Here is a 21,945-nt window from a genome sequence, read left to right as displayed (position 1 = left end):
TCACAGGATACTATATGAAGAGGGCTCAGGGCGTGGGAGACATATGCCCATGGATATTCCAGAAGGACAGTTTTTTTTTTAACTTTTAGAAAGAGAATACCCTTTCAAGAGTCCACGAAATTAACCGCGTAAATTGTGAAACCAAAGTCACAGTTCTATTTGGGTAAAAATTAATTTTTTTTTATCTAGCTAGAGAAGATAAAAACACTTTTAACAGCACCATTGTACAGAAAAACTCACATCCCTCCAAATCTGAAGGCCTCTTGCTCAATGCCAACCCTGAAATAAAAAGGCCACTCCCAGCCACTGATAATATTAAATCCTAGAGAATTACCTAGGATCCTTGGAGCTGTGCAAGCTCCTATTTTGTAGGAGTGGAAGCCAAGAAGCTAGTGGGAAATGTGAAGGATTTTCACTGACAGCAGTCTTTTGTAGGAAGGCAAGGAGAGAATAAACTCATCACCCTCAGAAAGACTTTATAGGCCCAAGGCATTTGCATTAACCATCGTGGTCTCAGAGTTGATTGGTCTTCCCAGGGATTGACTTAGGAAAGACCATAATCTGATCTTGGAAAGGTATGTATGTTCAGCCGGGTACAAGTCCAAGGAGATGTGGCCTATGAGTGTTCAGTGCAGCCTCTGAAGTGCTCTTCCCTCATCAACATCAGGGACCAAATGGCATGGAGGTAAGGCTGGGAAAGGTCTATTTACACTTTCTGAAGAAGGGCAAAGGCAGACAGACTAATGGGAAGTTTACTCATTTTTTTTTAAAGTAAATCTTCAACTCCTGGGGACAAACTTCTGTGGTAGGTTCTGAGGATAGAACCAGGAGCATAGGAAACCAAGGGAGACTAAATGTGTACCCTCCCTCCAACAAACAGGCTTACAGTTGATGTGATCTAGTGTGGGGGACAGATATGAACACATGGCTCAACGTGGAGAGAAGAGAGGGAAAAGATAGGGCTCCTGGGTAAGGCAATGAAGGCTTTGAGGTCCTAGACGATAGGTATTAAAGTCTATACAACCTGAATATATGGTTCAAGAGCTGTGGTGTCTGGGGTCCTTGGACCTGGCTAGGGCCAGCTCCAACTCTTAAGATCTCCACCCTATCGTCTGGCTTTTTACATTCCTCACATCAGCAACCTCTTGCCTCATCCCTCATCCCCTGGGGACTGGAGATGTAGTAGATGTCCTCCTTGCTTCCCACTCACCCTTCAAAACCATTAACCTGGTTCAAAACCTGTGGCCCTTTAAGATTATGTCCTCTTTACTGTTGCACATAGTGCTGCTACATGCATCTTGAGTGGTCCTTTAAGATAATCAGATATGGAACTGCTGCTGGGTGATGGGTATTCACAGAGTAAATTTAATAGGTTTTCTGAAGCTGCCAAGTGGTTGCAGCAGTGTTTCAACTCTCACCAGGTTTAATGAAAGTACTTCATTTCCTCACCTTTTCCCCAGCCTTGTTATGATCAAACATTTAATAAGTGCCTACCTGAGGAGACGGAGACCACTGGTCTAATGGAAGAGGAGGAGGAAATGCCTGCACTTGAGGAGGGGGAGTCATGTGAAATGAAAGAGGATGAGGAAGTCACTCTACCTGAGAGGAAGGCTTGTGAAATGAAGAATCGGGAAGAAGCCCTATCCTCTGAGCCTAATGAAAAAGCAGAGACCTTTCAATCAGTGGAAGAGGAAGAACCAATAAGGATGTTTCCCCCTCTGACTGCCCTTGTGCCTCATAATGTGTTTCCCCCTCCAACTGCCCTTGCCCCTCACAATGTGTTTCCCCCTCCGACTGCCCTTGCCCCTCACAACGTGTTCCCCCCTCCGACAGCCCTTGCCCCTCACAACGTGTTTCCCCCGCCAAATGGATTTCCTAATCAAACTGTATTTCCTCCTCCAACAGGGTTTCCTCTTCAATATTCATTTCCTTCTTAAATTTTGTCTCTTCCTCAAACCCCTTTACTGTAGGAAGGTATTTACTCTGATATGCTCTCATACCTTGGCTTTCTGTGGCATTTAATACTTTAGGTTAAAAGCAAAACTAAATTCAGTCAGAATTGTATTTTCTATATTAGAGTGATGTATGTTAAAAAAAAAGAATGATGTATGTTTAATACTTTTTAATTGAGTAATAAAGCACAAAGTTTTATTGCATGAACCCTAGGATGAGTACTTTTCCTTTAAAATAGGTTTGCGGGGGGGGCGATTGTTTTAGAGAATTGAGAAATTGAAATATTTTCCAGATAAGTAGGATATAACAATGTACAAAAGCTTGAGCTCCTTGCTTAGAACTTTCCTGGGCCGCTGATACTGTACAGGAATAAGATTAGCCCTTAGATTTGTTAGGACTCAAATCTTGCCGTACAAACTCGGCACTCACACCCAACCTGGATCCTAGATCCATAGGGTAGATATGCTGAAAACCGACAGGAAGGCTATCAAGTTAGGGTGACCTCTGAGATAGCTGGTATCTTCAGATGGGGCACAGAACAGAAGAACAAGAAAAGCTTGCCTTGGGACACCTCGGTGGCTCAGTCGGTTAAGCATCTGACTCTTGATCTCAGCCCAAGTCTTGATCTCAGGGTTGTGAGTTCAAACCCTGCACTGGGCTCCATGTTGGGCATGAAGCGTACTTAAAAATATAAAGACACAAAACTTGCCTTGTCCCATGACTGGTATTTGGTGTAACTTAACGAAGTAGGAAGCACATCTGCTTCAAGTCTTTATTTAGGATCTAACGACATTGATTCCAGTGACATCAGAATATATTGATTTCAATGTATCTGTTTTAAAAATATAATGGTTTGAACTGTCAAATGTTTTAAGTTTGGAGTAAAATAAGGGGCAAAGTGACTTCTGGTCACATCAATATCTAGTAGCACACACCTCAGGTGCCACACGGAAAACCACTCCGTTTCCAGGGTTTTAGAGACGTTAGCATCTACTGACTTAACGCCTGTGTTATTATAATGAAAGTAATAAAACGCCACTTATTTAATGCTTACCATTGGCATCCACGGTTTTTATTAAACATTACACCTCATCTAATCCTCACGGCAATGTTGGAAGAAAGGAGCTACGATCCCTATGTAGAGAAAACTCAAGAGTTAAGCGAGAGGACCCAAACACACAACTCTCTGACGCTAAAGCCTATGTGTTCTACAGAATTTCCACTGGTCTTCATTTCAACTTTCAAACCTTTAGCTCTTTGTCCTTTTCCTGGAGCTTACTACCCCCTTCCTGGCATCATGTGGTCACATCAGGCCCTCCATAGATCAGCTGGTTACATATTAGAAACACCTGGGAAGCCTCACCCTCTCTCCATGCCACATCCCAGACCAATTGAATTCACATGGTAGACCTGGGAACCAGTAATGGAATCAGTGATTTTGCTGTGCAACCAAGGTTAAGAACCGCTCACAAACCATTCCTTTAATGATACTCACAGGTGCCTTTAGATGCTTGCCCTGTACCCTCTATCACACACCTTTTCCGTTCCCAACCCAATCCATCTTTCTCCTCTAGTAGAATTTTTCTGGACAGATTGGGACTGTGATTAGTTCTCTATAAGTTCATGTCTTTTAACTTGATCAGCATAGCTCAGCAACCCAGTCAATATGACCAACACTTACTAGGCATGTACTCTAGGCCGGGCCAGGTACTAGAGGCACAGTCATTATTTTGAATAAATTCATGCTCTGGGGGGCGGGGGGGAATGACCCCCAGGCATTCCCTATTCTCCAACTTTCTGGTTTCTAAAGAAAGGATTTCACAAGATCTATAAAGAGGGGGTGAAGGTGGGGTGCCATGGATATTCCAGGCATTGAGAAGAACGTGCTTTACTCTAAATAATGCACAGCTCCAGTGAGTCTCAGACTGGTCTCTGAACTAGCAGCAGTATCACTGCAACGATCATCACCATTAGAAAATTTGTTTCTTTTAAAGATTTTAAGTAATCTCTACACCCAACGCAGGGCTAGGACTTACAAGCCTGAGAGCAAGAGTCTCTTGCTCTACGGACTGAGCCAGCCAGGTGGCTCTTCACTGCAAATTTTTTCATCTTCTTTTTCAGAGGTAACATCATCCTTACCTTCTCTTTTCTATCTCCTTTGCCCCCAACTGCTCCCTTGCCCTCTACTGACTTGCCACCAACTCTGAAAGAAAACCAATTTCTTTAAAGATTGCCAGTGATTTATCTGCCAGTTTAGTGACTTTTCCAGTTTTATTTACTTCTGCTTCATTGGTAAGTGTGCCATTCTTCAAATTCCTTTCTCCTTTAGTGTCTAGAGCCTGTATTCTTGACTCCTGGCTCTTTTCTATTTTATTCTTCCAGCATATTTCTTCTTGGGTGCACAGGATAAAAAACTAAATAGTATGGCACATGATAAAAAAATTAACACTCTTCACTCTCTAGACACACACTAAACTTTTCAATTCTGGAGGTATATACAAGCTAAGTAACATGCTTATAAGCCTATATTAAAATTTATCATCTTATTGATGTCTTATCAACTCCCTATTTTGACAGATGAAATATTCCAACAGATGAAAATTTAACTTGCCAAACTCTTCCACTTTTATATTATCTACAGTTCTACTTGTTGCCTGTGTTTCTTTTTCAATTTTTTTTAATGTTTATTTTTGAGAGAGAAACAGAGTGCAAGTGGGGGAGGGGGAGAGACAGAGGGAGACAGAAACTGAAGCCGGCTCCAGGCTCTGAGCTGTCAGCACAGAGCCTATCATGGGGCTCGAACTCATGAGCTGTGAGATCATGACCTGAGCCGAAGTAGGGCGCTTAACGAACTGAGCCAGCCAAGTGCCCCATCTTTTTAATAGTTATTTTAGAAAGAGACTCTCAAGCAGGCTCTACGCTCAGCATGGAGCCCAACACAGGGCTCGATCTAATAACCGTGGGATCATGACCTGAGCCGATATCAAATGTTGGATGTTCAACCGAGTCACCCAGGTGCCCTCCTGTGGCTCTTTAAATATACTTAAACCTGGTGCCGGGAGGATGGGACAGCAACATGCAGAAGAATGAAACTAGACCACTTTCTCACACCATTCACAAAAATAAACTCAAAATGGATAAAGAACCTGAATATGAGACAGGAAACCATCAAAACCCTAGAGGAGAAAGCAGGAAAAGACCTCTCTGACCTCAGCCGTAACAATCTCTTACTTGACACATCCCCAAAGGCAAGGGAATTAAAAACAAAAATGAACTATTGGGACCTCATGAAGATAAAAAGCTTCTGCACTGCAAAAGAAATAATCAACAAAACTAAAAGGCAACCAACAGAATGGGAAAAGATATTTGCAAATGACATATCAGACAAAGGGCTAGTATCCAAAATCTATAAAGCACTCACCAAACTCCACACCCGAAAAACAAATAATCCAGTGAAGAAATGGGCAGAAAACATGAATAGACACTTCTCTAAAGAAGACATCCAGATGGCCAATAGGCACATGAAAAGATGCTCAACATCGCTCCTCATCAGGGAAACACAAATCAAACCCACACTCAGATATCACCTCACGCCAGTCAGAGTGGCTAAAATGAACAAATCAGGAGACTATAGATGCTGGAGAGGATGTGGAGAAATGGGAACCCTCTTGCATTGTTGGTGGGAATGCAAACTGGTGTAGCCGCTCTGGAAAACAGTGTGGAGGTTTCTCAAAAAATTAAAAATAGATCTACCCTATGACCCAGCAATAGCACTGTTAGGAATTTACCCAAGGGATACAGGAATGCTGATGCATAGGGGCACTTGTACCCCAATGTTTACAGCAGCACTTTCAACAATAGACAAATTATGGAAAGAGCCTAAATATACAGCAACTGATGAATGGATAAAGAAATTGTGGTTTACATACACAATGGAATATTACTTGGCAATGAGAAAGAATGAAATACGGCCTTTTGTAGCAACGTGGATGGAACTGGAGAGTGTGATGCTAAGTGAGATAAGTCATACAGAGAAAGACAGATACCATATGCTTTCACTCTTATGTGGATCCTGAGAAACTTAACAGAAGACCATGGGGGAGGGGAAGGAAAAAAAAAAGTTAGAGAGGGAGGGAGCCAAACCATAAGAGACTCTTAAAAACTGAGACTAAACTGAGGGTTGATGGGGGGTGTGGGGGGGTGGGTGATGGGTATTGAGGAGGGCACCTGTTGGGATGAGCACTGGGTGTTGTATGGAAACCAATCTGAAAATAAATTTCATATAAAAAATATATACTTAAACCTCTGTGGTTCTAATCATTTCCAACCATCTCTTTTCTTTTCATTTTAACATTAAAGATTTACTTCTCATATTTTCCTCCCCACTAATACATACCAAATACCCAAGATACTATTATTTCATGCATTATGATGTTTGGTTGTATTAATTATTATGACTTACAATTTTATGTAAATGTTGTTTATACTGAGTCAGCTACTGTAGTGTGATTACATTTCCTTTTCTTGGTACAAGTTTATTTTCTCCGAAGTTAGTAATGATCTTACTTTAATTTTTATATATTTATCACTAATTAAGCCCCAAATTTCCCCAGTAATTCCAAACTTCCAATTTAGTTAAACAGATAAGATAATCCATCTGTTCCTCTTCCTTCCTTTTGATTCAGTGGCATCTCAGTCTCTTCTCCCCCTGCTCCAATTTGGGCAAGTTGTTCTCTGTGCCTGCCATACAGCTGTCCTGGGACTTCCATGTTCTTCAGCACTGAATCCATGGGCTTCCCTCTTTCTTACTTTTCTTATTTTCTTACTTGCTTTTTTGCTGGAGTACATCCTAAAGTAAGTTTCTCAGAAACACACTGCTGAAAAAGAGGTGCCATTTGAATCTCTTGTTCTTTTGCAAGTAGCTTATACTTTTCTCTTTGAAAGTTTTAGAAGCGGGGCACCTGGGTGGCTCAGTCAGTTAAGCGTCCAGCTTCAACTCAGGTCATGATCTCACGGTTTGTGGGTTCAAGCCCTGCATTGCGCTCCATGCTGATGGCTCAGAGCCTGGAGCCTGCTTCAGATTCTGTGTCTCTCTCTTTCCCTGCCCCTCCCCTGCTTGTGCTCTGTCTCTCTCTCTCTTTCTCTCTCAAAAATAAATAAACATTAAAAAAAAAAGTTTTAGAAGGTATATAGATACTATACTTACTTATCCTGCTTACTAATTAATGGACTTTAAGCTAAGATTTATTTCTTTCTTATTTTTCTGTTTTTCTTTTTGCAACTCCTATTGGTTGGATATTAGATCTCCTGAATTAATCCCATGTGTTACTTTTTCTCTTCCATTTTCAACTGAGAGTTCAAAAAGAAGCCACTGTTTTCTTTTTTTTTTAATTAAAACTTTTTTTAAAGTTTATTTACTTATTTTGAGAGAGAGAGAGAGATCCTGATTGGGGTAGGGGCAGAGGGAGGGAAAGAGAAAGAGAGAGAAAGAGAGAGAGAGAAAGAGAGAGAGAGAGAGAGAGAGAGAGAGAGAGAATACCAAGCAGGCTCTGCATTGTCAGCACAGAGCCTGATGCAGGGCTTGAACTCACAAACCATGAGATTATGACCTGAGCTGAAATCAAGAGTCAGATGCTTAACCCACTAAGCCACCCAGGCACCCCTGTTTTCTCTATATTAATAAATATGACATCTCTCTCTTTCTCTCTTTCTTTCTCCCAACCAGCAGTTGGGCCCTCTTAAGCAATTATCTTGTGTTCTGGAGAATGTCCTCAAAGGACTACTTCCCAAACTACTTTGTAGACAGACCCTCAATGAATCTCCCTGATTTCAGACTCTCTTCTCCTGCCTTCTATACTTGCTGTTGACTCTAAGCCTTTGTCCTGTCTTGTCACCACTGTTTTCATTCGCTTATTCAGCCAATATCTATGATGTATGTAATGTGCCAGGCAGTGGGGATGGCGACACTGAAAAGCCTCAGATGGCTTTATTTACCCAGTTCCCAGCAATGACGTCTCCCTGAACATTGGCCAGTATTTCCTCTGCCTGCTGGCCATCTCCACTTGGACGTCTCAAACTACAAATGTTCTCTCCTCTCCCAGAATACTCCTCCTACATCCTCTAGTCTAGTTAGTGTTACCTCAATCCACCCATTCTGCTACACTCTCAAATATTTGTAAAATATCTTAAAGGACCCAGAAGAAGCCTCACAAGTTCCTTAAGTGATAAAAGTCCCTGATATGCTCTTTTTATCTTCTGTGGTCTCAAAGAAAGATACATATATGTTTCCTGGCAGAGAGTCTGGGTTATCTGATTTTGTCCAAAAAAGGCTTTATGGTCATTCCACAGACAAAAGAGCTTAACCAGACAAGCTCTCAGACTACAAAAGCAAATATAATTGACCCCTCGTAGCCACATCGATCTCCACTGACCAATCTATGACTGATAATAAGAAATCATCAGACTTTAAGGGCAGAAATGTCTACCTCCTTATTACACCCAGAGATAGCAATTTATGCTGTAGAGAGAAGCTTCTGGAAGTGTTGGTCATCTCTTCCACTCTTTCCCCTTCTCTACCCTGCAGTCTGCTGACCTTAATCTTTCCTGTGCAACCAGCAGTTGCTGCCTGCTTTGCATGATACACTGACATTAAGTCTTTTCCACATCATCAGACACAATTACCTGACCTTCCCTACTCTTCTGCCAATGGGCTGGCTCACCTGATGATAAAAATAGTTACCTAGTGCCAAGTCAGCTGTAATAACTATATTGCTGGTACTACATGCACATTGTTTTAATTAAGGCAAGTACACTATGTAACTGTAAGGCATTTGATGCAGGACATAAGAATTTTCTGGATTTTGTGTCTAATGCCTTTGGCAGCACATATGTTCCATACCCATAACTGTGTAGATTATAACTGTAAAAATCCCAAAGGATTCCATTAAGCTTTTAATAGCACATGGTAGAAAATAACACTACCAACTAACGTGATTAATGCAAGAGAACATTTTAAAACCAAATGTCATTTTCTTAAAGTACAGAAATAGGAAAAATGAGGAACTCCCTCAAAGGTGTGTTAATAGGGGTAATTTGGCAGAGTGAAGTGTTAATTCTGCATGGGAGAGCTTGAGTTCATTTTCATTTAAGTTACTTTTACAGTTAATGTTACAATTTTGTACTGTCTTCTCATTTCTTTGTGAAGAAGGTAGAGCTGAACAAATTATGTCAATGTATGGAAATATCGATAATACCAGTTTTGCTAAGGGAGACTTTTTTTTTTGTCTTGACGTAGTTATTATTTGAAATAACTTCCTTTTAAAGTTCTGTGTGACGAACGGTCCCCAGTCTGAGATGGAGGAGTTGCACTTGTAGGCCTCTAGGGGTCAGCATAACTCGAAGGAAGAGCAAGACTGTGCAGGCTCTGACCATGACGGAGGTGGGTAGAAGGAGGAATGTGACACGACAGCCTAACTTCCACTGAAAGTGAGGACAAGGAGTAGAGGGCAAGCTCACTTGACAGCCAGTGCCCATAGTGTTTTGATTTGTGTTCAGTAGAAACTCAGGGACCCAGATCACTGAGTAATATTTTGCCTATCACATAAACTCCCTTGAAACTACTGACAGTATTAAAAAAATTGTTTATATTTTGAGAGAAAGAGAGAGGGGGAACACAAGCATGTAGGGGCAGAGAGAGAGAATCCCAAGTGGGTTCTGCGCTGTCAGCGCAGAGCCCAACGTGGGGCTCAAACTCATGAACCATGAGATCGTGATCTGAGCCAATATGAAGAGTTGGATGCTTAACCGATTGAGTCACCCAGGCACCGTACTGACAGTATTTTGATGATCCCCTGCTTACATGCTGCAGCTCATTTACTTTTGTAACATCTTTTTTGGCCCTTTGGATTTAGACCACTGAGATGGGAGAGTTAAGCACCACAAATTTGTTCTCCTCAGTATAATGGCTTTCCAGTTTGAAACAACAATAATTGTTATTAAAGATTTTATTTGTAAGTAATCTCTATACCCAATGTGGGGCTCGAACTTACAACCCAGAGATCAAGAGTTGCCTGCTCTCATCAAAACCCTAGAGGAGAAAGCAGGAAAAGACCTCTCTGACCTCAGCCGTAACAATCTCTTACTCGACACATCCCCAAAGGCAAGGGAATTAAAAGCAAAAATGAATTACTGGGACCTTATGAAGATAAAAAGCTTCTGCACAGCAAAGGAAACAACCAACAAAACTAAAAGGCAACCAACGGAATGGGAAAAGATATTTGCAAATGACATATCGGACAAAGGGCTAGTATCCAAAATCTATAAAGAGCTCACCAAACTCCACACCCGAAAAACAAATAACCCAGTGAAGAAATGGGCAGAAAACATGAATAGACACTTCTCTAAAGAAGATATCCGGATGGCCAACAGGCACATGAAAAGATGTTCAACGTCGCTCCTTATCAGGGAAATACAAATCAAAACCACACTCAGATATCACCTCACGCCAGTCAGAGTGGCTAAAATGAACAAATCAGGAGACTATAGATGCTGGAGAGGATGTGGAGAAACGGGAACCCTCTTGCACTGTTGGTGGGAATGCAAATTGGTGCAGCCGCTCTGGAAAGCAGTGTGGAGGTTCCTCAGAAAATTAAAAATAGACCTACCCTATGACCCAGCAATAGCACTGCTAGGAATTTACCCAAGGGATACAGGAGTACTGATGCATAGGGGCACTTGTACCCCAATGTTTATAGCAGCACTCTCAACAATAGCCAAATTGTGGAAAGAGCCGAAATGTCCATCAACTGATGAATGGATAAAGAAATTGTGGTTTATATACACAATGGAATACTATGTGGCAATGAGAAAGAATGAAATATGGCCCTTTGTAGCAACGTGGATGGAACTGGAGAGTGTGATGCTAAGTGAAATAAGCCATACAGAGAAAGACAGATACCATATGTTTTCACTCTTATGTGGATCTTGAGAAACTTAACAGAAACCCATGGGGGAGGGGAAGGAAAAAAAAAAAAAGAGGTTAGAGTGGGAGAGAGCCAAAGCATAAGAGACTGTTAAAAACTGAGAACAAACTGAGGGTTGATGGGGGGTGGGAGGGAGGGGAGGGTGGGTGATGGGTATTGAGGAGGGCACCTTTTGGGATGAGCACTGGGTGTTGTATGGAAACCAATTTGACAATAAATTTCATATATTGGAAAAAAAAAAAAGAGTTGCCTGCTCTACTGACTCTAGCCAGGAGCCCCTGAAATTATTAAAAAAAAATTTTTTTTTAATGTTTATTTTTGAGAGAGAGAGAGAGAGAGAGAGAGAGAGAGAGAGCGCAAGTGGGGGAGGGACACAAAGAGAGGAAGTCACAGAATTGAAAGCAGGCTCCAGGCTCTGAGCTGTCAGCACAGAGCCCAATGCGGGGCTTGAACCCATGAACTGTGAGATCATGACCTGAGTTGAAGTCTGATGCTTAACCGACTGAGCCAGCCAGGCACCCCTTGAAATTATTATTTTAAGGCTAGAATGATCTGAGGGGCTGGCTAGCCCTCTCTCTAAGGTGCTAAATGGTGGGTTTTATTCTTTTTACCTGTAAACTGTTCACTACTACCTGCAGAAGTGTGGTGATTTTAATCATACGTTTTGGGGGAAATTCATTAGCAAAACTCACTGCAGTATCCTGCCTCTCAGTGCACCATATCAATCTCAGAGACATGTGAGGTGCTGAAATAGGAGAGGTAATTAGCAGCATACCTCTTTCTTACTTCCTGGTATATTTCTTTGTGCATCTGGACGGGACTCTGGGGGACCACAGTTGATAAATAATTGTCTGCCTTAGTTGATGACAACCATACAATGGGAATTTAACCGTGTTGGCAATCATTTATGCTAAGGGAAAAAGAGCATTGTATTTTTTCTTTCCTTTAAAAAAGGAGTGGAGGAAACAGTACTTGGGCAGTTGGGTAACAGTTTTTGGGCATAAGAAAAGAAATCATTTCCCATTCCTCACAAACTTTGATTTACAAAAGAACGCTGGAAGCTAAAAGCCTTGTTGATTTATCATGTGAAGCAAAGAGTAATTTTTCTCCCCTTGTTATGCTTTCATATAATCATGCTCACTGCCTGTATGGGTGGCATTAAAGAATTTCTGAATAAAAATAATAATTTCTTGCTCTCAACCTTCATAATTCACATCAGCAAGCACCCTGCTGGGCGGTGATGCCTACTGCCAGTGACGCTCAATCTTTTTTTGCACGCCACTTATCTGCCTCGTGCAGCTGCGTGCTCCATTGATCGCAATACCTGCAGGATAATGCGCCCGTAGGCGTTCTTCAGCAGATTAACCACATCCGCGTGAGACAGCCCATCCAAAGGTTGCCCATTAATGCTGACAATCCGATCTCCAACCTGGAAGTACAAAAGTGGAAGAAAATCACTATCATTAAGAAAAATTAAATTTGAGAAGAATGCTTAAAATTCTTTGTAAGTCATATTTCCCATTTGTGGCTATTGTGAAGGTTCCGTGTTTCTACTGTGTATGCATGTTCCAGAAACATGAGGAATTTTTATGGCTTTCCCCAAATACAGATCAATCAGAGAAACAAGAAGGGGGCCAGATTTGATCCTGAGAAGGCACGGCAGGCCACTTTTGTATTTTGGCAATGGTGGTGTTGTATACGTCCACTCACCAGTAATAGTGGGGTGTACAAATTAACTGTTCAGTAAAGCTCTAATGAGGAGGCCAGATATTTTCTCCTTTATTTTTCTACCTAAGTTAAGATGGAGGGGCAATGGGGGGGAAAAAACATAAGAGCATTAATTCTGGTTGAAGGACGATTCTCAGGTCAAATATCTCTCGGGGGAAAATTAATTTTGGGTGGAATGGAGTGCTAAAAATGGTATCGGAGGCTCTGAAAAAGGGCTGCAATTTCTTCTTTCATCAAGAAGCTTTGATACGAACAATAATATTTTTATATGCCCAGGGGCTTAATGAATTTTAGGTGTAAACTTTCTCCAATGCATTTTGCCCTCCGTGTGGGTCTCTGTTGGAATTCCAACTTTAAACAAGGTGCCCATGGCTGCACCTTCGTCTCCTACCACATGCTGTTAGCACTTCACCATTCCCCTTTTGTTTACCTTAAGCTTCTGTGTACGTGCAGCCACACCACTGGCCTGAATCATGGCAATAAATATTGGGATATCTCCTAAGGGACTTCCTTTTCCTCCAGCAATACTGATTCCAAGGGCATCGCTGAGCTCCTAAAAAAGGACAACACCATGTTCCTATATTTAATAAGAAAACCCCACAACCTGGTTGCCCCCAAGATAGCTGTTGCACAAAATCCGTCCGTGCTGCAGGAGGCCAGGGAAACACAGGAGTTAAATGCAGTGCCTTTGGAGTCTGAAACACCTGTGTTTCAGTTCTAGCACTTACTTAGCTTGGGGGGAGGGATCTCAATGCAGTTCCTTAAGCAATTAGAGCTTCTGTCTTTATATGTTGGTTTGAGGATTACATGAGATGATATAGTGCAGTCTTGGCCTACAGAAAAGGCTCGGTAAAAGGCAACGGTAGGAGCACAAACAACAAAAAAATACAAAACAACCCTATGTTACTGCTCAGTTTAGTGGCCAATTTTGATGCAGACTTGGCAAGTATGATCTCATATGGTGTTTATGATTAAACTGCCACACATATCATGCTCTTCTGGGTGTGAACAAACACACTTGGCTCTCAAAGAGCCGCACGGCTGCATCACAATAAAGGATCTGAGAGGACACCCGCTGCAGGGACAGCCGAGTTTGCGGAGAGAAGTAAGATGTGACTGAAAGCGTTCGCTAGGATCACTGGGTGAGGCAGCCTGGTTCACGCGGACCCCGGTGAAGGGATCCTGGCTGCATTCCAGGCCTTCCCCATATTGCTGCACAGGGTTACTATTTTAAAAATCACTCAAAGAATGAATGATGAGTTCCAGTTTCAGCCTGGTCGCGTTGCACGGCCGTGGCATCCCTCTCCTGCTGACTCATTACAGTGAACAACTCTATCAAACACGGAAACAACTACCTGAGGTTTCTGAAAAGTAAAGAAACTCAAACAAATTGTGGTGGAGGGCCAAAACTTGGAGAAAAAACGTAAGGGGTGGATTTCTCAGCTGTTTTCCTGGCAGCTTGGTCCTGAGGGTGAGCCCCAGTCAAAGAGCTGTAAAGGTGGAGTCACTCTCTCTGATATTAACACCTATCTTGCCCCATTTTACCTCTTCTGGCCACCAGAGCCAGAGAAACCAGGCAAGGGAGTGCCTGGTGGCTGGAGAATAAGGGAAGAAAACTAGAGTAGAGAGAGCCTGAGAGAGGGATCTAATCCAATAAGAGGGATCACACAGACTTTTCAGGCTCCATTCTAAGCTTCACATGTGCAGGACAGACCGACATGGAACCGAACTGGGATGTCAACCATCACTCACATTCTGAGCTGGAATGGGTTGATCGTCTGCTAAAGCATAAATATCAACACTCTTCAGAGTCTGTACAGCGTAACGTTTATGAGATCCAGGGTAAAATCCTAAATTACTCAGTCTGCAAAGAACCATTTTCTATGAGACCAATTTTTTTAAGGGCTTTAAAATATGTAGAACAGTTGAAAGTAAAAATTACAACATTGTTTGGTGGGGTTCTCAATTCATCTAAATGTAAACATATGACATCTATGGCATAAATGTTAGTGGTATGGTTGTGGAAAAGGGACCTATATGGTAGCAGGGTTTCTACAGTTTTAATTGATCATTTAAAAATATATACCACTTAGTGAGCTTCAATTTTACCTCATAAAGTTGGAAAAAGGGAAAAGAACAACAAGAAAAACCATGTATGAAAGAACTTTATTTAAATTTTTTTTTTTTTTTAATTTTGAGAGAGAGTGCATGCACGAGCAGCCATGTGAGTGGGGGAAGGGCAGAGAGTGAGAGTGAGAGAGAGAAAGAATCTCAGGCCAGCTCTACACTGTCAGTGCAAAGCCCGACTTGATGTAGGGTTCATTTTCACGAACTTTGAGATCATGACCTGAGTCGAGATCAAGAGTCTGATGCTTACCCGACTAAGCCACCCAGGTGCCCCTGAAAGAACTTTAAAAACTCATGTCACGGGGGCACCTGGGTGGCTCAGTCCTGTAAGTGTCAGACTCTTGATCTCGGCTCAGGTCATGATCATCTGGTTCATGAGATCCAGCCCCATGTTGGGCTCTGTGCTGACAACACAGACCGCGCTGTGTTTCTCTCTCTGCTGCTCCCCTGCATGTGCTCTCTCTTTCCCTCTCTAAAAAAACCAAAAAACAAAAAAACTCATGTCACATAAGTGTGAGGACTCATTCTTTATTATTAATAACACTACGAATGCTGCCACATCATGTCTATAAAAGAAGAATGGTGATGCTGACCTCTCTAGTCACAGGTAATTTATACCCTGTTTTCCAGCACGTTTGTGTCTAGCTTTTATTTCCTGAATGCATCAATAGTAAAGCCCTGCATGCAAAATGGCAAGATGCATTTCATCGCAAAGTTTCTGCTTGGACCATTTGTGGGAGAATACAGTTGGTAGGAGCAGGCCGTTTTATAAAAGCCTGTAAAAAAAAAACAACTGGCTGAAACGACTAAGGAAACATAAAATTATATTTTATAAATCTTGGAATGAGGAGAAATTTATGGAATAACTTGGCTTTGTTCGAATCCATCATAATGCTTCCTTAATTTGTCCATAATTATGTATATGTTGGTAGATTTAACTTTCCTATAGGAAAGTTATGTCCATATGTCCCTATGTCCCATAGGAACATCTGAGTTGCCACTCTGGTGGAAAGACACTAGGAACAAATAAAACAGATTTAGCTAAAGTTGTAATCACTAATAATGGATGTCACTTCCTGGACATTTATGATGTACTAGGTACAATGCATTTGCATTACCGCATTTAATCCACACAAGATTTACTTTGTGAGGTGTTATCATCCCCAGTTTACAGATAAGAAAACCTGAAGTCAGTAACTTGCCAAAGGTTATAGAGCTAATAAATGGTAGAATGCCTTCAAACACAGCTATGGTTGACTCCAGAGAGCTAAGCTATGCTGGATATCTCTTCACTGCAGTTGAACCGTGGTTATAGCAAGGTCATACTTCTTGAATCCCAAATGTAATGTTTAGAGACAGAGATAGAGGGAACGTGCATGCGAGCAGGGGAGGGGCAGAGAGAGAGAAAGAGAGGGAGAATCCTAAGCAGCCTTATGCCCAGTGCGAGCCCAGTGTGAGGCTTGATCTCACTATCATGAGATCATGACCCGAGCCAAAATCAAGAGTTGGGCTGAGCTGAATGAGCCACTCAGGTGTCCCCAAATTTAATGTTTAAAAGTGATCAAAGTGAAAGTACTTTCCAATATTCTGGATATCACACAGGAGTTTGAACATCAGGATATGACAATTTTATGAAATACATATTATACAATCTTTTGGGGAAGGGAATTTAGTAACATGTATAGAAGCCTTTAAATAACAAGTGTGGCTCTTGACTCAACAATTTCATTTCTAGAGGTACCTGGGTAGCCCAATCTATAGAGCACGTGACCCTTGATCTTGGGGTTGGAAGTTCAAAGCCCACACTGAGTTAGAGATTACTTAAAGATTAAAAAAAATTTTTTTTTGTAAACAAACAAAAACCAATTTCATTTTAGGAACAAATCCTGAAGAAATCACTCATGATATGGACAAAAAAGAAATACAAAGATGTTGTTATAAAAGAGCAAAAGTTGAGAAATGTGCTAATTGTTTAGTAGGAGGAAGCTGATTAAAAAAATTATAGCACATGATATGATGGGATACTATAAAACCAATAGAAATCGTCAACAAATACGAGCATGACTAAAAGTTCATGCTTTAAAGTGAAAAAGACAATGGGGTGCCTGGGTAGCTCAGTCGGTTGAACATCCAACTCTTGATTTCAGCTCAGGTCATGGTCTCACAGTGGTGGGACTGAGCTCTGCACTGGGCTCCATGCTGGTTGTGGAGCCTGCTTAAAATTCTCTCTCTGCCCCTCCCCTGCTGGCTTTCTCTCTCTCAAAATATAAAAGTGAAAAAGATAAGCCTCAAGAGTATACCCATATGATACCATTTAGTTGTTGTTGTTTTGTAAAACTTAAACACATGCACAAAACATAGTGGATGGGATGTACCCAAAGATTCACAGTGGTCTGTGAATGATGCAGCTTTACTGATTTTTCTATTTATGAAAGATAGACCATTTGATTACTTCAGTGAAACTTAAAAGAGGACAGTAACAATCCAACAAATTATATAGTAAGGAGAAAATATACATTTTATGCAAATCAACAAAGATCAGAAAAATAGCAAAATTGACTTACCCTGATTATTTCAACGGTCCTTGGTCCTGTATCTGCGCCTATAAATAAAAAAGCAACACAATTAACTTTTTAAAATTAAGAGACAACATAGTATTTCATATTAACCCATAAAAATGGTGTCATTTTCTAGGCCTTTCAAGAGAGAATAGTAGAGCTAATGGCATGACATACTTTCCCCAAATCCAAAATGGCAACTATTGATTACGGGCTACTTTGAAGAAGCCCTCTGTTTGACATGGATGTGGTCATCATCATTTGGTCTGACAAAAGCTGATGGGCTGTACCAGCAGCTGCCTGGAATATGGTGATTAAACGGCTTGAGGGGGGTGAGCTATTAGTGTTTTACTGTACATTTTTCTGCCTTAATCAAAGATAACCCTCTACTCAAGGAAAGACTTAAAAAGACGCCCTGCTCTGCTCCACTTGCAATGGCATATGCATGTGTAACTTTCCTCAAGCGACCTGTAATTTCAAATTTTTCTCTTTGGAAATGGTTTTACTTTATGAAGTGCCTACACCCAATGTGGGATTTGAACTCACAACCCCGAGATCAAGAGTCGCGTGCTCCACCGACTGAGCCAGCCAGGCCCCCCACTTTATGAAGCACTTTAGATTTCCGCTTTCTTACCACGTGATTTGTGTAAAATTTAAGGCAAAATTCCCAAAATGAATCTCTATGGGTTTACTTTCTTTAGAACGGGCTTTTCATAAAGGCTGGGGCTTATGTGCACACGTTGAAAGATTTAAACTTAGTATCTTAACTGAAGGAAGGTGAAGAGATTGTTTAAGAAAAAAAAATTTTTTTTAAAGGTTTATTTATTTTTTGAGAGACAGAGCATGAGCTGGGAAGGGGACAGAGAGAGAGGGAAAGTCACAGATTCTGAAGCAGGCTCCAGGCTCCGAGCCGTCAGCACAGAGCCCGACGTGGGGCTCGAACCCATGAACCATGAGATCATGACCTGAGCCGAAGTCGGCCGCCCAACCGACTAAGCCACCCGGGTGCCCCAAAGAGATTGTTTTTTAAAAAATGTTAATATTAAAAAAGTTGGGCAGTGGGATGTCTTTCCTCGAGGTGTGTCCAAGTAATACCTGAACTTTTGGGGGAAGGGTCTGTAGCTCTTTTTGTGCCGACCAGGCTTTGCAGGCTGGCGATGACAGGAGCGAGGGCGGGGTGGAAGCTGTTCGGTGCACTGTGTTGGCTGCCCTGGAAAGAAAAGCCGGCAGTCAGCTGCGTGGAGACACGGGCTTGCTCTTAAAAATTCAGACTTAGTACTTTAATTACTGAAGTAACCATAACCATATCATAGAAAATTCTAGAGAGGCTAAAAGGGAAAACAGAAGTTAGCCCTACGCATCCTCTTACCACACAACCCAATTTCATCTGACGTTTTTCCATTGCATTCCCCTTTCATTTGTGCTTTTACGTATGGTTTCAATCATCAGGATAGGAAACGTGTAATAATTTTTAAAAGTTTATTTATTTTGAGAGAGAGAGAGAGAAAGAGAGCATGAGCCACCCAGTTGCCCTGAAAACTTGTGATAATTTAAGCTTTTCTTGCTCCACATGAAATCAGAAACATTTTCCTAGGCTGTTACATAGTGTTTATATATATGATTATATAGCATCACATATATATGATTATATATAAACATACATATATGATGCTAGCTATATAATCATATAATCATGTATACATGTTTATATAAAACAACTATAATAAAATCTTAACAGACATTTTCTCCTCAGTTGAAGGAGAAAGCAGCAAATATCAAGGAGATATGTTGTTTTGTGAATGGGTTAAATTTTTTTCTCAAAGATTTTCCTGGAGTCAGTAGTAATCCAGCCCAATCTGTTATACTTCCATTACTGTCCTTTTATTCATTTAAATAAATATTTGAGGTCTACAATGTATTGTAACATATGGTTAGTGGCTACTCAAAGAGAGTCATGTACACAGTGGAGGACCCTTGCAGAAAATAATATAACCAAAGAAAAAAGTAAAAAGAAAATAATGCAACCAAGAGTACAGAAGGTTTTCTACCAAATTTTCAAGGTTATGCCTCAAAATTATGATAAATTATAATTTGATCCATTTCCCTAGTTCCATCATGCAAGTTGTTTAACATTTTAACATTCTTTAAATATGAAAATTTACAAGGGCATCTGGGTGGCTCAGTTGCTTATGTGTCCTACTCTGGATTTCAGCTCAGGTCATGATCTCACAACTGTGAGATTGAGCCCCTTGTCGGGGGAAGCCTGCTTGGGATTCTCTCTCTCTGCCCCTCCCCCACTCATGCGTGCACGTGTGCACACGTTCTCTCTCAAAATAAACTTAAAAAAATACAGAAAAGGTGAATTATACAGTAGACATTCATATGCATGCCACTTAGATTCCACAATCAATATTTTGCTGTATTTTCTTTATCACATATCCATTATCTGTTCATCAACTTTGAAAATTATTTTCAAAGCAGGCTCACATTGCCAGCATGGGGCCCGATTTGGGGCTCAAACTCACTAATCGTGAGATCATGACCTGAGCAGTAGCTTAACTGACTGAGCTACCCATGTGCTCCAATTTAATTTTTTAAAGTATATTTTTATTTATTTAGAGAGACAGAGTATCAGTGGGGGAGAGAGGCAGAGAGAGACAGAGAGAGAGAGAGAGAGAGAGAGAGAGAGAGAGAGAGAGAATCTTAAGCAGGCCCCATACTCAGCACGGAGCCCAAGGCAGGGCTTGATCTCACACCCTGAAATCATGACCTAAGCCGAAATCAAAAGTCAGATGCTCAACCAACTGATCTACCCAGGCACCCCTATTCATCAATTTTTAAAAATTCATTTCAAAGTAAGTTATAGACATCAATATACTTCACAATGGATATGTATATTTAAAGGAGTGTTTTTATATTTTTCCTGAAAGGATTTAAATCAATAGTGCTCTAATACTCAGAATTAAGGAAGTACAGAATATTATAACTTTTGCCTAAAAAATCTTAGAGCAATGTGTTTGCCAAGGCCTTTATAAATATGAACTGTGCCTGGCAGTACTCCCTCAGTTACCTGAGGAAAAGATTTCTCAAGTGTTTTTCCATTACACAGTTTGCACTACAGAGTAAAGATACTCTCTTCTGGTTGCCGGGGAAAGACATTATTTTAAAAGAAGGAGCTTGGGTGCCTGGGTAGCCCAGTCCGTTGAGCATCTGACTCTTGATTTTGGCTTAGGTCATGATCTCACAGTTTGTGAGAATGGGCCCCGTGTTGGACTCTGTGCTGGTGGCATGGAGCCTGCTTGGTATTCTCTCTCTCTCTCTGCCCCTCTCCCATTCACGCTCTCTCAAAAATAAACATTAAAAAAAATGACTCGTGAATTATGGATTATTAATCAAGTCTTATTTCCTCTGAGCTATCTCACAGCTAATTTCTATACTGTTCTTAAAATAAATAAGTAAATAAATAAAAGAGGCTTGGTAGCCCCCAAAAATAGAAGATCTCTCTTAATGAACCTACTTTCTCTAGTCCAAGTCAGTGAATTATAATTCTCCTTGGCTTTCAAAAGAAGACATTTATCTCCCCATCTTGTAATTGCCCAGAAAGAAATCTGTGCCCCTAGGGGGTCCTGACTGTTTTTAAATAGGTTTGGGAATAGGGCCCTTTTTTTTTTTCTCCAGCTGGGTCATGGGCTGGTCTTCAATTCACGATCACGGAGAACATATCCTTTCCACAGCCAGCTATAAGCCTTCTTTCAATTAGCCAAATATGACTGCTGCCTCTCATATAATCTCAGCCAAATTTTAAGGACAAAGTAAGGATACAACATATTTACTGTTTTTCTTAAAACGGAGTCAGACTTCTACCCCCTGAAGTAAAAATTCTGTGTAGGAAGGTAAGGCACTTTGATACTTTGTCTCAGGTTTACAAAATAGAACAGCTCACATTTATATATCAGATGAATGGTGATGATGGTTTTATTGACATTTAATAATAGACCTTCTAAATTTGTTAGCTCTGCATTTAACCTGAGTGTGAACTTTATTAATTACCCAAGACTTTCTTATTATACATGTCCCTCAAGGGCAGAAATCTAGTTCTGCTTACTACCTCGTCCTTCAATTCAAACTTTTCTTAAAACACTGGAATCCTTTGTATCCCTTTGTGCTTTTGTATATGCTAGTCCATCTGTCTGGGATGCCTTCTCCCTCTTCAACCTATCAAACTCCTTTTGCAGTGAGACCCAAAGGGGCCTCCTTTGTGGCGCCTTCCCATATTCTCCAAAGAGGAAAAATTTTATCCCTAGGATTGTTCAGGGATAATCTAACCTCCTGTTAGATTAGTGAAATTAGCCATTAGTGAAATCACTCAACAAGTGAATCTTCCACTAAGGAAGAAGCTGAGACAACTATTTTGCATCTGAGGTTCCCACTGTTGATACAAGTCTGGTTAGAATCATTATCAACCATTTACTCCTGGAGTCCCATGGCAGCGCTGTGTCTTAGTACACATGATATTTGCTGCTCATTGTGTAGACCAGAAATGAAAGAGATAAAATATTCTAAACTTAACATGATGTTTATTGGGTTTCACTGCTTTC

At 41.0% G+C, this 21,945-nt stretch overlaps 1 protein-coding gene across 2 annotated transcripts in view; it reads right to left on the bottom strand.

The window, feature by feature from the left end:
* The window catches only part of PATJ (PATJ crumbs cell polarity complex component), a 363,529-nt gene that overhangs the window by 14,545 nt on the left and 327,039 nt on the right, over positions 1 to 21,945 (bottom strand). For both annotated transcript variants that reach the window (XM_030323890.1, XM_030323891.2), the window contains exons 39-42: positions 18,443 to 18,557; positions 17,354 to 17,391; positions 13,093 to 13,215; positions 12,259 to 12,363 (exon numbers count right to left, since the gene is read on the bottom strand). In XM_030323890.1, coding sequence (XP_030179750.1) covers positions 12,259 to 12,363; positions 13,093 to 13,215; positions 17,354 to 17,391; positions 18,443 to 18,557 — 381 coding nt within the window. The remainder of the gene's footprint in view (positions 1 to 12,258; positions 12,364 to 13,092; positions 13,216 to 17,353; positions 17,392 to 18,442; positions 18,558 to 21,945) is intronic.

This window comes from Lynx canadensis, chromosome C1 (genome assembly GCF_007474595.2).
Source record: "Lynx canadensis isolate LIC74 chromosome C1, mLynCan4.pri.v2, whole genome shotgun sequence".
Lineage (NCBI taxonomy): Eukaryota > Metazoa > Chordata > Mammalia > Carnivora > Felidae > Lynx > Lynx canadensis.
Note: the sequence above shows the minus strand (reverse complement) of the source record. Positions and strands in the feature narration are given on the sequence as shown.